At 32.8% G+C, this 13,609-nt stretch overlaps 1 protein-coding gene across 1 annotated transcript; it reads right to left on the bottom strand.

Annotated features, from left to right (window-relative positions):
- Positions 1-7,945: 7,945 nt before the first annotated feature.
- Positions 7,946-9,004, bottom strand: LOC108851085 (uncharacterized). Its single transcript, XM_018624510.2, has one exon. It carries the CDS (start codon positions 9,002-9,004, stop codon positions 7,946-7,948), a length of 1,059 nt encoding a protein of 352 aa, XP_018480012.2.
- Positions 9,005-13,609: the final 4,605 nt, after the last annotated feature.

The raw sequence follows: 13,609 nt of genomic DNA, 5'->3' as shown, positions 1-13,609 counted from the left end.
CGTGTGCAAGTATTTGCTTCCGCCATGGATTTTATTTGGGCCATATCAGTGTATACAACTGTTAGCGCAGGCCCAACTTATCTAATAAATCAACTTATATCCATAATGGGCCTGTACACCCAATACAATAATAATGTATTACCGTATATATGTATATATTTCTTTTTCTGGAAAGGGCCTACCGTATATATTGTTTGCCTCCTGACTAAACAGAGGAACAAATGATGAACATACAAAATTAATAATAAGTTTTGAAACCTTCATAATTACAAGTTTAATAACATTGCCGAATCAGGATTTTTATTTATTCATAAACTTTAATAAATACCCAATATAACGTATTGTCATTGATTCCAAATTATGCAGTAAAAATCTAGACAAATTTGTATGGTTATTAGCTGTCAAGAAAAGAAGTTGACGTCCAAGTGCAACAAAGAAAACCCATGTGTATCTATGCAGTATCTCCTTGCCTGACTTCTATCACTTTTTCTTTTTGGCATCGCCTGACTTCTATCTAGGATTGGTCTACACAAGTGTAATATTAATCTTGTTTTAATTTGTAGCTTTACTTGTATAGCAAGTTTTTTTTATTAGCTTAAATAGTTTCATCGAGAGGTTATTTTTTCTGATTTTGCAAAAGGCCATGGGTCTCCATAAGACAGCCTATACTGTTTACCAAAGAAACGCTTATTATAATTCTGATAATATTTGAGATAGTCGGATGCATTAACGTGAGCATATGAATAAGAACTCTGCTCTTGGGTAGCAGTTTCTAAAAAGTCCGTCAGAAAAGTCCCAAAAAGCATAGGTGTCACTCACTCCATGAATAGATATTGGAAAACTTCTTGCATGATATATGAATTATGTGTAGTATGAGTTGAATCTGTTTTTTTTAAAGAGAAAGTAAGAGACTAACAAATTTAATATTCTTTGTAATGTAGGTGGTCTTGTTGTTTCTTTTTTGCTTCCGCCATGGATTTGATTTTTGGCCCAATCAAAGTGCAAATAACTCTTAAAATAGGCTCAATATATATGGGTAAATCAACTTCTTTCCATGATGGGCTTGTACACAATTACCCCCAATATAATATATTGTGTACCGTATACTGTATAACTTTTTAACTCAAAAAACTAAATTATAACTGAGGAACAAACGATCAATATATACTGATTCATGATTTTCTCATGTGATCTTTGATGGTCAGACACTCAGAGAAAGGTTGTTGACTGATCAGAGAAAACATAAGGGAAAGTATTCTCCATAGCCACACATGGAAAAAAACTATTCTATTTGCCACACCAAAATTCTACTTGCCCCACTTTTTTTTTTCATATTTCTCTTCTCCTTCTTACCCTTAATATTATATTAATATCTCATACCCACTATATTTTTTAAAATTAAAATCAAAATCAGACCCCACTTTCCTCTCTCCTCTCTCCTCTCTCTCTTCCCCCTTCCCACTATGTCGATCATCTCCCTCCAATTTTTTCCATAAATTCTCCCATAAAATCTCAAACCTAACAAGCGGTCCCCACACCAATCCACCTCTCTCCTTCTCACAGCTGTCGCCTCATGTCTTCTTTCTCCCATCTTGTTTTCTCTTCCCCAACCAGAAACGATTTTTTCTCATATTCTTAGCTCCATTGACGATTTTGAAGATTTTTTTGAAGGAAATTGGTACGTTTTTTTTCACGAAATTCTCATAATAATATACTACTTATGTTTTATGTATTATGTGAAACGAAAAATATCAACATCTTGCTGTAAAAATCGTGAGAGTTTTGAAAGAAAAATTAAAATAATGTTTGAAGAAGATTTTGTATTGTTCTCTATTTTTAACACGGTTTTGAAAGAAAAAAATATGAAAATTGTGTTAGACGATAATCTGGGTTGTGTAACACATTATTAGTTGATTAAAAAAACTTAAACTGATGAAAAACTAAAGTTTTAGGTAAAAATGAAAGTTTTAGGTATATTGTTATGAAAAGGGATGTTTAAGGGTAATTTTGTATATTTCTTCTTATTTTGCACTGTTTTAAACCATAATAATGCATTACAATAGTGGTAGACGATATTGTGGGTTGTATAACATCCTCTTGATCAATTATAAGTGTTAAATCGAAAAAAACAAAAATTTATAAGAACTACTAGAACGACTGGTATTACTAAAGTGAAAGTGTATTACTTGTATTACTTGTATTATTGTATCGACTATGTATCAAAGATCTTGGACAACTTAGATTCTTTAAATGGTTAACTAATCATAATTTTATTTTTTTCAGAGAATTCTATGGCTTCTCCTATTACAATCATATGTTTTGACAATGGAGAAAGTTACATCAAGGATGGGGCTGAGATTAAGTGGATCTTGGGAGAAGATCAAATCCACACTCTAGTGATGAAAACATCTGTGGAAGAGGTTACATATTCTGAATTGGTCGAGTATATATGCAGAAAGATTAAGGAAATGGAGATGGGATGGTGAAGATTAGTTACTTTCAATTGGTATTGTATTCAAACAAGCGTGAACTACTAGTACTGCTAGAACTACTATATGTAATATAGACTACTAGGAACTACTATGGCTCTAACTGGTGACCATTAAATTAGGAATATGAATGAGTAGGAAAGGAATGAATAGGAATAAAATCAATGGAATTAAAAGGAATATTTATTACTTTTGTTCCATATCAATTTTGATAAGAAATATTTTTGTTCTATGGTTCCTTAAAATTTAAGGAATGACAAGGAATCAGACGGAACAAAAATTCCCTATAAATGGTGTAATTTTTAAAGAATGAGTGGGAATGGATCATTCCCCTTGGTTCCTTATGTCACCAGTTAGAGCCTATGTATTACCCTGAACTACCAGAAAACTACTCCGTATTACTATTTGTTATGCATGTTTCTAAGAACCTTAATTTTCTTCTTATTATTTATTTTTAAAAGATGTATCTCGTAAATTACGTGATTATATGTCCATGCATGTGTTTATTTGTCAAAATAAACATAAAATACTCTTAAAATCTCAAGTTGTTAGAAAATTTCTCATTTTAATAGAAAACACCCTTATACTTCCTAGTTAATGTCTTGATAGGAAGGCCATCATGAGATGAATTTCAGAAAACACATATTTTCTGAAATTTTTTTCTGTCAATGTGTTAAATACAATCTAAAACTGTCTAAATATATTGGTATTACTAATTAATTTAGTTTAATGACGTTGTATTACTAAAAAATATTATAATTTGCAAAAATATTACTATGAAGAATGAAATATTACTACTACCTTGAGTATTACTAAGAGTAAAATAAATATCACTTTAATATTCAAACATGTTTATTTAATATTATCTTTTACACGTTTTAGACATGTATTTTTTTTTACAATGTGTTACACGTTTTAGACATGTGTCTTAAGTTTATTTTTTTTTATTTTCATGAAGTGTTGACAATGTTTTTGTCATAGTAATACCTAATAAACCTATTAGTACAAATTTTTTTCTTAGGATATGGGTTGCCTTGTCTTTAATTAAGCATGAAATTAAAAACTCAATGCTTACATATTTTTTATTTATACTTGTAAATGTTCATCATGAAATTAAAAATTCAAAGTTTACATATTTTTATTCATAATTTTATAATGTTTATCATAAAACTAAAAACCCAAAGTTGTACTCTTCCAAGATTCCAAATCTCCAACATGTTAGCTCTCTTCTGAGGCTTCAACATCTGTTCTCACGAACTCCAAAGTCTGCAGCAACAAAATAATCACTCAACAAAGTCAAAGAACACACTTATATATTCGCTATACAAACTCTTATGTTACTGAGTCACTAACAAACAACAATAGCATAACAGAAAACTAAGAGACTACATAGCAACTTAGCTTACCATCAATAGGTCTGACTAATTCTTTTAGCTTAACAAAATAGATAAAACTGATGTTTCTGAATGCTGTTTAAAAAGAACTAAGAGACCACATAGCAAACTTAGTCAGAAACTTCAAACTGCAGTCACACATTCAAATGAGACAGCAACAAGCTAGTAACAAAAAAAAAACTGAGAGAACACAATCTGTGTTACACAAGCCAAACACAACCATTCATGAGTCAGTGACACATTCACAAGTAATTCACAAGAAGTCAAGAACTTAAAACAGAGTATTTACCACATGTTAGCAGACAAAAGGCCATGACTTATGAGTGAAGGAAGGTCATTAAAGCTAAAATAATACAGGGGTTGCAACATATATTTAACAAGTCGTGACTTCGTGCAAACAGAAGAAAAAAAAGTCACTCACTATAAATAGACTGGAGAGTTATCAACTTATCATTCATCTCTTCGACAGAAGCGAGGATATCAGGTTGCTTGGGAGGTACAACAATTCTTCTGCTTCCTGCTAATGTTTTTTTAACTGATGCTGATCTTTCGCTTCTTTGATCAGATGACCTGAAAGAACCGGTTGGTGAATCCAAGCTCATGTTTGGGATCCAACCGCTGAGCCGTATCTGCTCAACCGGTTTTTAATCGGATCTTCTCAACCACAATCCTTTCAAACCCACAATAAAATCAATCAAAAATTGAAGAAAAATATACCTTTTTACACAGAAGAGCGAAAAGAGAAGATGGATTTGGGTTAGAAAAATTAAGAAATCAGAGAAAGAAAGGACAAGAGGGATTAAGGGAAGACCGGAGAAGAAGCGATGGATGCGGTGGACTTCATCATCTTCGTCGGTTCTAGGGTTTTCAGAGGAAGAGAAAAGTGGAGATTAGATTTCTGGGAAAAGAAGAAGTTGAGAACGACAGACTTTTTTTTTTTTTTTTTTTTGTAACGGCGTTGAGAACGACAGACAAAGAGGGAAAAGATAGCAATGCGCGGGTCGTCCGAGTTATAGTGGATCGAATCAAATAGTTAGGTTGGATCTTGTAAATACTTGGTTTCAGTAAGGGCAATATCGATTTTCACCATGTTTTTATTAAAATATAATAAAATTTATAATATTTTTTATTGGTGGGTTAAACTAGAATGAAGATGGGAGTGAGTGTGGCAATCTAGAATAAAGTCCAAACATAAGGGAGACATAAAAGAAAAAGTTTGGAAGATAAAATTAGTTCGTTGAACTTAAGAAGTAGAAAGAGTGAAGATGAGAGAGATAGGATAGAGTAGGAAGTATCTATTTATTTGTCTCGTAAGTAGCTAATGATGATTCGTAGCCTTGTAGGTCTAGCGGAGACTACTTTATCATAGAACAATTTTGACTTCCCAATAAACAAAACAAATTTGGAAAAGAGAACAAAATGTAATGAGACCAAAATTAGAAAATAGACATATATATGCTTTAGAAAATATGATAACGGATAGTTAAAAAAGTACTTATAAAACATTCATACGAGCACACAACTAATCTCTCTTCACTCCAAATAGAAGAACAAGAACCTTTTTAAACGATAATGGGCATATTAATACGGTTGTTCAAAAAGCGCATATATTAATACATGCAAACCCATGTGGTATCTATGCAGTATATCCTTGACTGACTTCTATCTAGGATTGGTCTACACAAGACTCATGTGGAATATTGATCTTGTTTTGTAGCTTTACTTGTGTAACAAGTTTTTTATTATTAACTTACATAGTTTCATCGAGAGGCTATTTCTTTCTGGTTTTGCAAAAGGCCCAGACTCTCCATAAGACCGTCTATATTGTTAACCAAAGAAACGTTTTATCATTTTGATAAAAAAGTTTCCAAAAATCCATCGGAAAAAGTCCCAAAAAGCATAGCTTTGCTGTCGCTCCATAAATGAATATTGGGATCCTACTTATTACAAGATATTTGAAATTCTTATGAATTTATTTGTGTATTGTAGTAGCTAATGGTAGGTGACTTGCAAGCCTTGTAGTATCAGAGGAGACTACTTTATCATAGTACGATTTGACTTCCCAATAAAAAACAAATTTGATAAAGAGAACAAATGAAATAAAACCAAAATAAGTAAATAGACATATATTTTTTGGTCCAAAAGTATGGTAAAGAAAGTATAAAACATTCGATCACACAACTCCTCTTCTTCCAGTCTTGTTAACGGTTTAGCAGAGTACAATGTACCAAACTCTGACAACATCACCTTTTTACCATTATATAATGATGGAGATCGGTTTATTCACTCCAAACAGAAGACCAAGAAACAGAAGAAGAAAAGAGAGAGAGAATGGTGAATCACAAGGTGGTTTTCAAGACCTTTGTGGATGCAGTTTTGAAGAGGATGAGACTTGCTGCAAAGGATGACAGTTTCGACTGGAAGACTTTGGGCTTTGCTGGGGCTCAGAAAGTTGCTAACAAACTTCGGGCGCAAGTTATCGAAAATGAAGACCAGACTAAGTTCTCAGTCTCGTGCAAGCAGTTCCGACATGAGTTCAAGGTGGAAGACACGACCTTCCATTACACAAGGGAGGATGAGAGTGGGAAGATGAAGTATCAGTTCAAGGAGTTTGATGAGCTGAGGTCTGAGTTCTGGAAGATGAAGATGGAGGAAGCGCATCTTGAGAGCATGAAGGAAGAGCTGGAGAGGAGGAGAGCAGCAAAAGCAATGGAGGAATTTAAATGGAGAGAGACCTTAAGGCGTAATCCAAAATCTGTCAAGCTCAAGAAACAGAGGAAGAAGGAGTTAAGGGGACTCATCAAAAAGTACCCTAAAAGAGGGGCGCCAAAGTCATCAGCCTCGTCGGGACCAGATGGGACGGAGACAGAGTCGTCAGCGGCAGAGGCGTCCGGTACTGAGTCTTCGGGGGCAGAGAAGACAGAGGCGGAGGAGACGGAAGCAACGGAGAAAGAGACGTCGGAGTCAGACAGCGAGTGAGTGATAGCAAAAGGTAAGGTGATGAGACTAATTATAATTATTAGGATTATTATTGTGTTTTAGGATTATTATTGTGTGTTATTATATCCTGGCTTTGACTCTATTATATGTTTCGATCTGAACATTAGATGGATTTCTAGGTTATATTTTATCTATGTTTATGTGACACCCTTCCTTAAGATACATGAAAGGAAGAGATTAGATCTTAATATGTGAACAATAGATGGATTTCTAGGATTATTCTCCCGACGAGGACATACTTAGACGTTTTACTCTCACCACCGTAGGATTAATAATGAAAGGTTTTGACCTTTGTCTTGCTTACCTCTTTGATATTTGAAACCCTAAATCCATCCACCGTTAGTATTAGTAGTCGTTATTCACACCGACCGATTGTTGAACAGGAATCAAGGTATTCGTTCCAACAAATATAGAATATGACATTTAACCCAAAAAAAAAGAAGAATACGACGTTAGTGTTGATGTGGCACTAACATTAAACCTCAAAAGATATATGAAAATTTTAAATTAGAAAATGTGTGATTGGGAATAATATAGAAAATGTTGATCTCTCGGCATGACTCTGAATATCAGTCTCTCGACAATACGTTATATTGGGTGTTATTAAAGTCAATGACTAAATAACAATCCTAAGTCCGCAATGTTATTAAACTTTTTTGTAAATTATGAAGATTACAAAACTTGTTATTAAAACTTTGCTCATCTTTTGTATTTTGTTCGTCTGTTGGTTTAGTTTGAAGGCAAAAAAATATAACGATATATTGTTTTGGGTAAAAATGTGTGGCCATTATGGAAGAAGTTGATTTACTAAATATATTAGGCCTATGGTAATAGTCGTATACATTTTGTTATTGGCCGAGAGCAAATACCTTCGCACATATGATCTAAAGTTCTAAACAATCTAGAAAAGCTTAAGGAAATGTAAACAAGATTCTTAAAATGATTGAATGAATACTGCTAACATAATTAGCTGAAAGACTGATGAAGATATAACATATTTTCTTCAAGCGCATAGGCATAGATTTTATATTTAGATGGTCTACGAGAGAATACAAACATAAGCTATATTTTATTTTGAGGTGGAATAAAGTAAGGTGCCATGGATGTAAAATTTCCAGGGCCAATAAAATAACCATCCAAACAGACATTGGTCATTTCATCAAAATCCAAGAGTTCGACGAAGTTAGAGGGAATTGAACCAGCAGGGAGACAGAAAGCTTCAGATTTTGAAATGAAAATGTTGAGTTCACCTATGTCTCGAGTGTAAACAGCTTTTCCTTGTTCGTCTAGCTTGAAAACCATTACACCTCTGGTTTTCATTTTCGACAAACATTTTCGTTTAGCCTTCCTAAACCACTTGACCAAGAAAGTCTCGTCTGTGGTTCTCGACTCCACCAAATGTTCGCTCACGGAACAAGAACACAGAAGCTCTCGCTTGGCCTTTGTTAGCTCGGGAAGGTTTTTTAACTGCAATCTCTGAAACTTGTGTTGTTTGCCGAAACGATCCCATGACCCAATGAGGTGGCCTCCTGATCCGGGCATGCGAAACATGTCATCTTTTTCGGAAAACATGACACGGGAGGAGAAGAAACAAGGGTTCTTGATCATGATGTTGGTCCATTTACATTGAGCGGGTCTGCAAAGGCTGAGTTGTGGTCCCAAGAACTTGACAGCCACAACACAGTCTTCATCCTCAGGGGAAGAGGTGGACATGGCCACGTTGGTCACAACTTCGGTTTGGCAATGAGGCAGAGTCACAAGAGGAGGCAGAGCTATGCGTTTTGGATTGGTGTCAGAAGCAACCGGGTTCAAATCATCTTGAAGCCGCACTATGCCGTCCTCCTTCAAAGTAGCTACCCAACCATGGGATGCACCAACCGTCACCGTTTTATTCATCAACTCTAGAGGCACCTTCTTTTCCAAATAAGTGTCACAATATTCATTATCTATCCTAATGACGAGTTTTCCAAGATCCTCTCCACAAGGTTCAGCTCTAGCGATGGAACAAGCAGGAAACATAGAAGATGAGAAGCCATTGGAGAGAAGACGAAAACATGATCTTGTCAGCAACGTTGCTTCTTCAAGGCGGAGCTTCGAGAGCCGGCTGAGAAGTAGAGACATAAATGAAGGCTAGTGATGTAAAGCAAGGAACTATAAACCCTAATTCAAGACATCAGAAAAACCTTTATTTTATACAGAGTATTGGCCTTGTCCAACAAGTTAGTTGGTTTTCTAATAATTATTTTTTTCGTTGCACTATTTCCTTTTGTGGTTATCTTTCTCGGTGTCCTGCTCCTCCCATTAATTGTCAACAGGCAATAAATATATTTACAAGAGGTGACGATCATTTGAAACTTTTGATACTATATTACAGCCAATATTAAGTGGTCAACAACACACATTTGAAAACGAGAAGAGTTCAAATGACAGGGATTCTTATCGGAAAAATATAGTACTTAACTCCATGGTCAGAGGAGCAGTTCTTTTGAAAAAAATTAACATGTAAAGGGAGGGCTAAAGGTTGTTTAGGTTTTGATCTTGTGCCATTCTATTATTTTCCTTTCACATTTGAAGTTAGAGTTAAACTTTTATTACCAATGGCATTTAGAAATGTGATAATCATAATTATTCAAGATAGATATAAGAATGATAATTCTTTGAAGAAAAAAAAAACAGATATAAGAATGATATTATCACATGGAATCAGTGGCGGAGCCAGCCGTAAGATTCACCAGGGGCAAAATAAAATTCTAGCTTAGAATCATGGGGGGCATCAGAAGAAATTTTAACACTTAATCATAAAATTTTCAAATAATTAATGAAAATAATTACTTTTTCAATAATCCATATGGGGCAACTGCCCACCCTACCACCTCTCTACCTCCGCCACTGCATGGAATCATTCATAATCTATACTAATAAAATATGCTTTTTTATCTCCTTGGGGAAAAAATGCCATGTGGAATTTTCTTTTTAATAATTAAAATATCTTCTCAACTTAAATTTAATGAATTTTGGTATTAATTGTGAAATAAATAGGGTGAGGGGAGGTTAAACTTTTATTTTTAATAATTAAAATATTTTCTCAACTTAAATTTAATGAATTTTGGTATTAATTGTGAAATAAATGGAGGGAGGAGAGGTTAAACTTTTCTTGATACATGTCCAAGCGTTTATAAGAGTGTTTTGAATCTGACTCAGATCCGTAATTGAACTGATAAATCTGTGACCCAATAGAAATCGAGTTTGGGTTTTATTGCGGCACTGGTTGAACCAATAGATAATTTTTATTTTTACTATTTTTAGTAAATAAAGTAGGCTTTTTTATCTCTTTGGGGGAAAAATGCCATGTGGCATTTTCTTTTTAATAATTAAAATATTTTCTCAACTTAAATTTAATGAATTTTGGTATTAATTGTGAAATAAATGGGGGGAAGGGGAGGTTAAACTTTTCTTTTTAATAATTAAAATATTTTCTCAACTTAAATTTAATGAATTTTGGTATTAATTGTGAAATAAATGGAGGGAGGGGAGGTTAAACTTTTCTTGATACATGTCCAAGCGTTTATAAGAGTGTTTTGAATCTGACCCAGATCTGTAAATGAACTGATAAATCTGTGACCCAATAGAAATCGAGTTTGAATTTTATTGTTGCACTGGTTGAACCAATCGATAATTTTTAGTTGATGTGATCTGGTGTTAGTTTATTTTTGTTATTGACAATTTATTACAAAATGTTTTAATTCTGGTTTATTTTGGATTGGAAAATGTCTTGATTTTTTTAGATGTCATAATTCTTATGTTACAACTTTTTTAAATAGTCTAAAATATTTCTTAATATTTTGTATGTACATTTAAAATTCTTAACTTTAGTTTTTATATATATTTGTTTTCATAGCTAATATATTATTATATAATAAAACTAATTTATTTATTAACCCGCAATTCATCTGCGGTTAGTCCAATGATCCAGTGATTAGGTAAATCATTTGATTCAGTGTCCGGGTCGGGTTTCAAAACATTGGTTTATAGGATTTTTTTGTATTTGATGTTGACGATGGAGAATATAGCCTCTGCAATTCTCCTTCTTTAACGCAATCGACGTAATCATTCATATAATCAATCCAGAAATCACATTCATCCCACCATCTCCTATTGAATGCTTCTTTAGTTCCTGCTTTCTTAGTTTCATTGTATATGTATAGATGGTGTGAGAGTTCACACGATACTCCCTTTACTTTTTCCAATTCAATCATTGTCGAATTTCCAGTTTCATTGCTCGGAGTTAAAGACAAATCAGTGTAGAGATGTTCAAATTAGGCTACAACAATTTGGCAAGCTTGAAATGTTAAGAAAGGAGAAAGATATTGGGGTTGATATGTTGTTGATTAATGGGAAGGTACACCGAATTCTTATTTCAGTTTAGCAGTTAATGATTGCTTACTTTTAAAGTAGCAGTTTTCTTATGCATCATTTCCTTTATCAGTGGTCTTTCTATATGCGTTAATCAATTTTTTCAGGTTTAACACTTTTAAACATTTCTTGAAAGAAAGCTCAGTCTATGACACGAGTATTTAAGATTCCAACTAAAAAAAACTTTTTACGACTATTAATTTTTATTCTATTTTTATTAAATCGATTATTAACAACTACTTATGCTATTTTACTTTGAACTAAATAACTTCAAACAAAATAATATATTACGGTCGCTAATCATTATAAAAAGATCAGAAAATATTATTTTTTACATATTTTTATTTTACATATTTTCTTTACTAAGATCATATAATAAATTATAAATTTAAGTAAGAAAAAAACATACAAATCCGTCGCGTAGCGCCGGAATATCACTAGTAATCAATATAACCGGCAATATATATTCATCTCGTTAAAGTATAGTAATATTTTGAGAAAGTGTAAATTAAAGTATATTAAATGATATTAATTAGTTCAACTTTATAGAGGCTTTGTTAATTATATCTTGATCGAGTGAAGCTTGACAATAATATTTGGACTCCGGTATACACTGATTTGGAGGCCGTGGACATGAGAAACCAATTAACTATCTTGTCACATACTCCCTCTGTTTTTATAAGATCCATGTTTTAGATTTTTCACACTTATTAAGAAAAACATAAAATTTTAGTTACCAATGCATTGTTTTTATTAATTAACAATTCCCCAAAATTTTGAACCAATAAAATTTTAATAAATACAATTATATTTTTGAAAATATACAATTTTTCATTAATTAATGTCTTGAAAATGTAGAAAATGTATCTTTTTGAAACAAATTTTTTTTCTAAAACATGAATCTTTTAAAAACAGAGGGAGTATTTAGTCAAAAAAAAAAAAAATCTTGTCACCAGCGTACTTGAACAATACGAATAAGAATACAATACAATCAAACCAATTATTACACTCGTTCTGAAATTTAATATTAAAAACGTAAATGATAAAACATAAATTAATCACGGGACCTTGAATAATAAGAAAAGGTATATAAAACAAGACAACCTATATTAATACGATCATTGAAACTGCCCCACGACATCTTTAGTAAAGAGAACTAATGCCGCTTCTATGCAAGTATCACATACCTACAAATTTTCATTAAACACGCCAAATTCAAATAAGGAATGGTTAGAGAAAAGCAAATTGTTTATCCAAAGCTGAATATATTTCAAGGGGAAAAAACTGGTACAAGGTTCACCAAGATCTATAGTTATCAAACATATTCACAAACCAAAGAACCCATAAAATATAAAGAACCTTTTTGAACTATATTGTACTGGTGTTCTAAAAAAAGGAATTATATTGTAGATTTTTATACATGCAAAAGGTATAGACACCAGAGGAAAAAAAGAAAAGGAGCTCCCTTCAATCCAAACGAAGAGAAGAGAAGGATATATATAAAGAGAGAAAGATAGAAATATCTAAGAGGTCATGCAAACCCCTTAAAGTGTGTTAACCTAACACACTTCATATGGGAATCCATGAACAATTAGATTTTCTGTTTTCTTATTTCCTTAAAACTTTTCCTCTTCGTTTTGGACGAAGGGAGCTCCTTTGGCTACACTTTGCAAAAGCTAGTGATCAAAATAAAAGTTTGATACCTACTATACAAAACGAAAAAGAACGAAAGATATTGAAGGAGTTGTAAGATTGCGATGGATGTTGAAGCTAATGATGTAAAGAAGATATTGAAGCTGATGATGTGAAGAAGGGGATGTTGATTTGAAGTGGTTATATAGATGAAATACCAAAAACCCTAGTTCTACTTCCACGAAAGATTATGGAAATATGTTATAAAAATGTAAAAGCATAGAAGAAAGAAAAATGGCAGTGAATTTTGTCATTAATTAGAGAGTTAACATAATTTTGTTCGATAGATTCTCTTGTAATTCTTATTAACATTTTCCAGCTAATTAGACAAAGATTAGTATTAATTAGACAGTAATAAAAAAATTGGGTATGAAAAGTATGACCGACCATCTCCGCACGAACCATTACTGTCTCATTAAAAAGGTGATTATTAGATATAACAAAAGGTAGACATGAAAATTACTAGTACATATGTGTTATATTATATACATTATAATTTATACATATGGTCTCCCTCCATGTAGTGGCCTGTGGATGATTAACTTCACGTAGAGTTACTGCTTGTATTTTAAGATATCACTTTGACTTTTGCGTATTCATTCACTTTGGTGTAGTCTATAA

This window comes from Raphanus sativus, unplaced genomic scaffold (assembly GCF_000801105.2).
Source record: "Raphanus sativus cultivar WK10039 unplaced genomic scaffold, ASM80110v3 Scaffold0206, whole genome shotgun sequence".
In the NCBI taxonomy this organism is placed as follows: Eukaryota; Viridiplantae; Streptophyta; class Magnoliopsida; order Brassicales; family Brassicaceae; genus Raphanus; species Raphanus sativus.
Note: the sequence above shows the minus strand (reverse complement) of the source record. Positions and strands in the feature narration are given on the sequence as shown.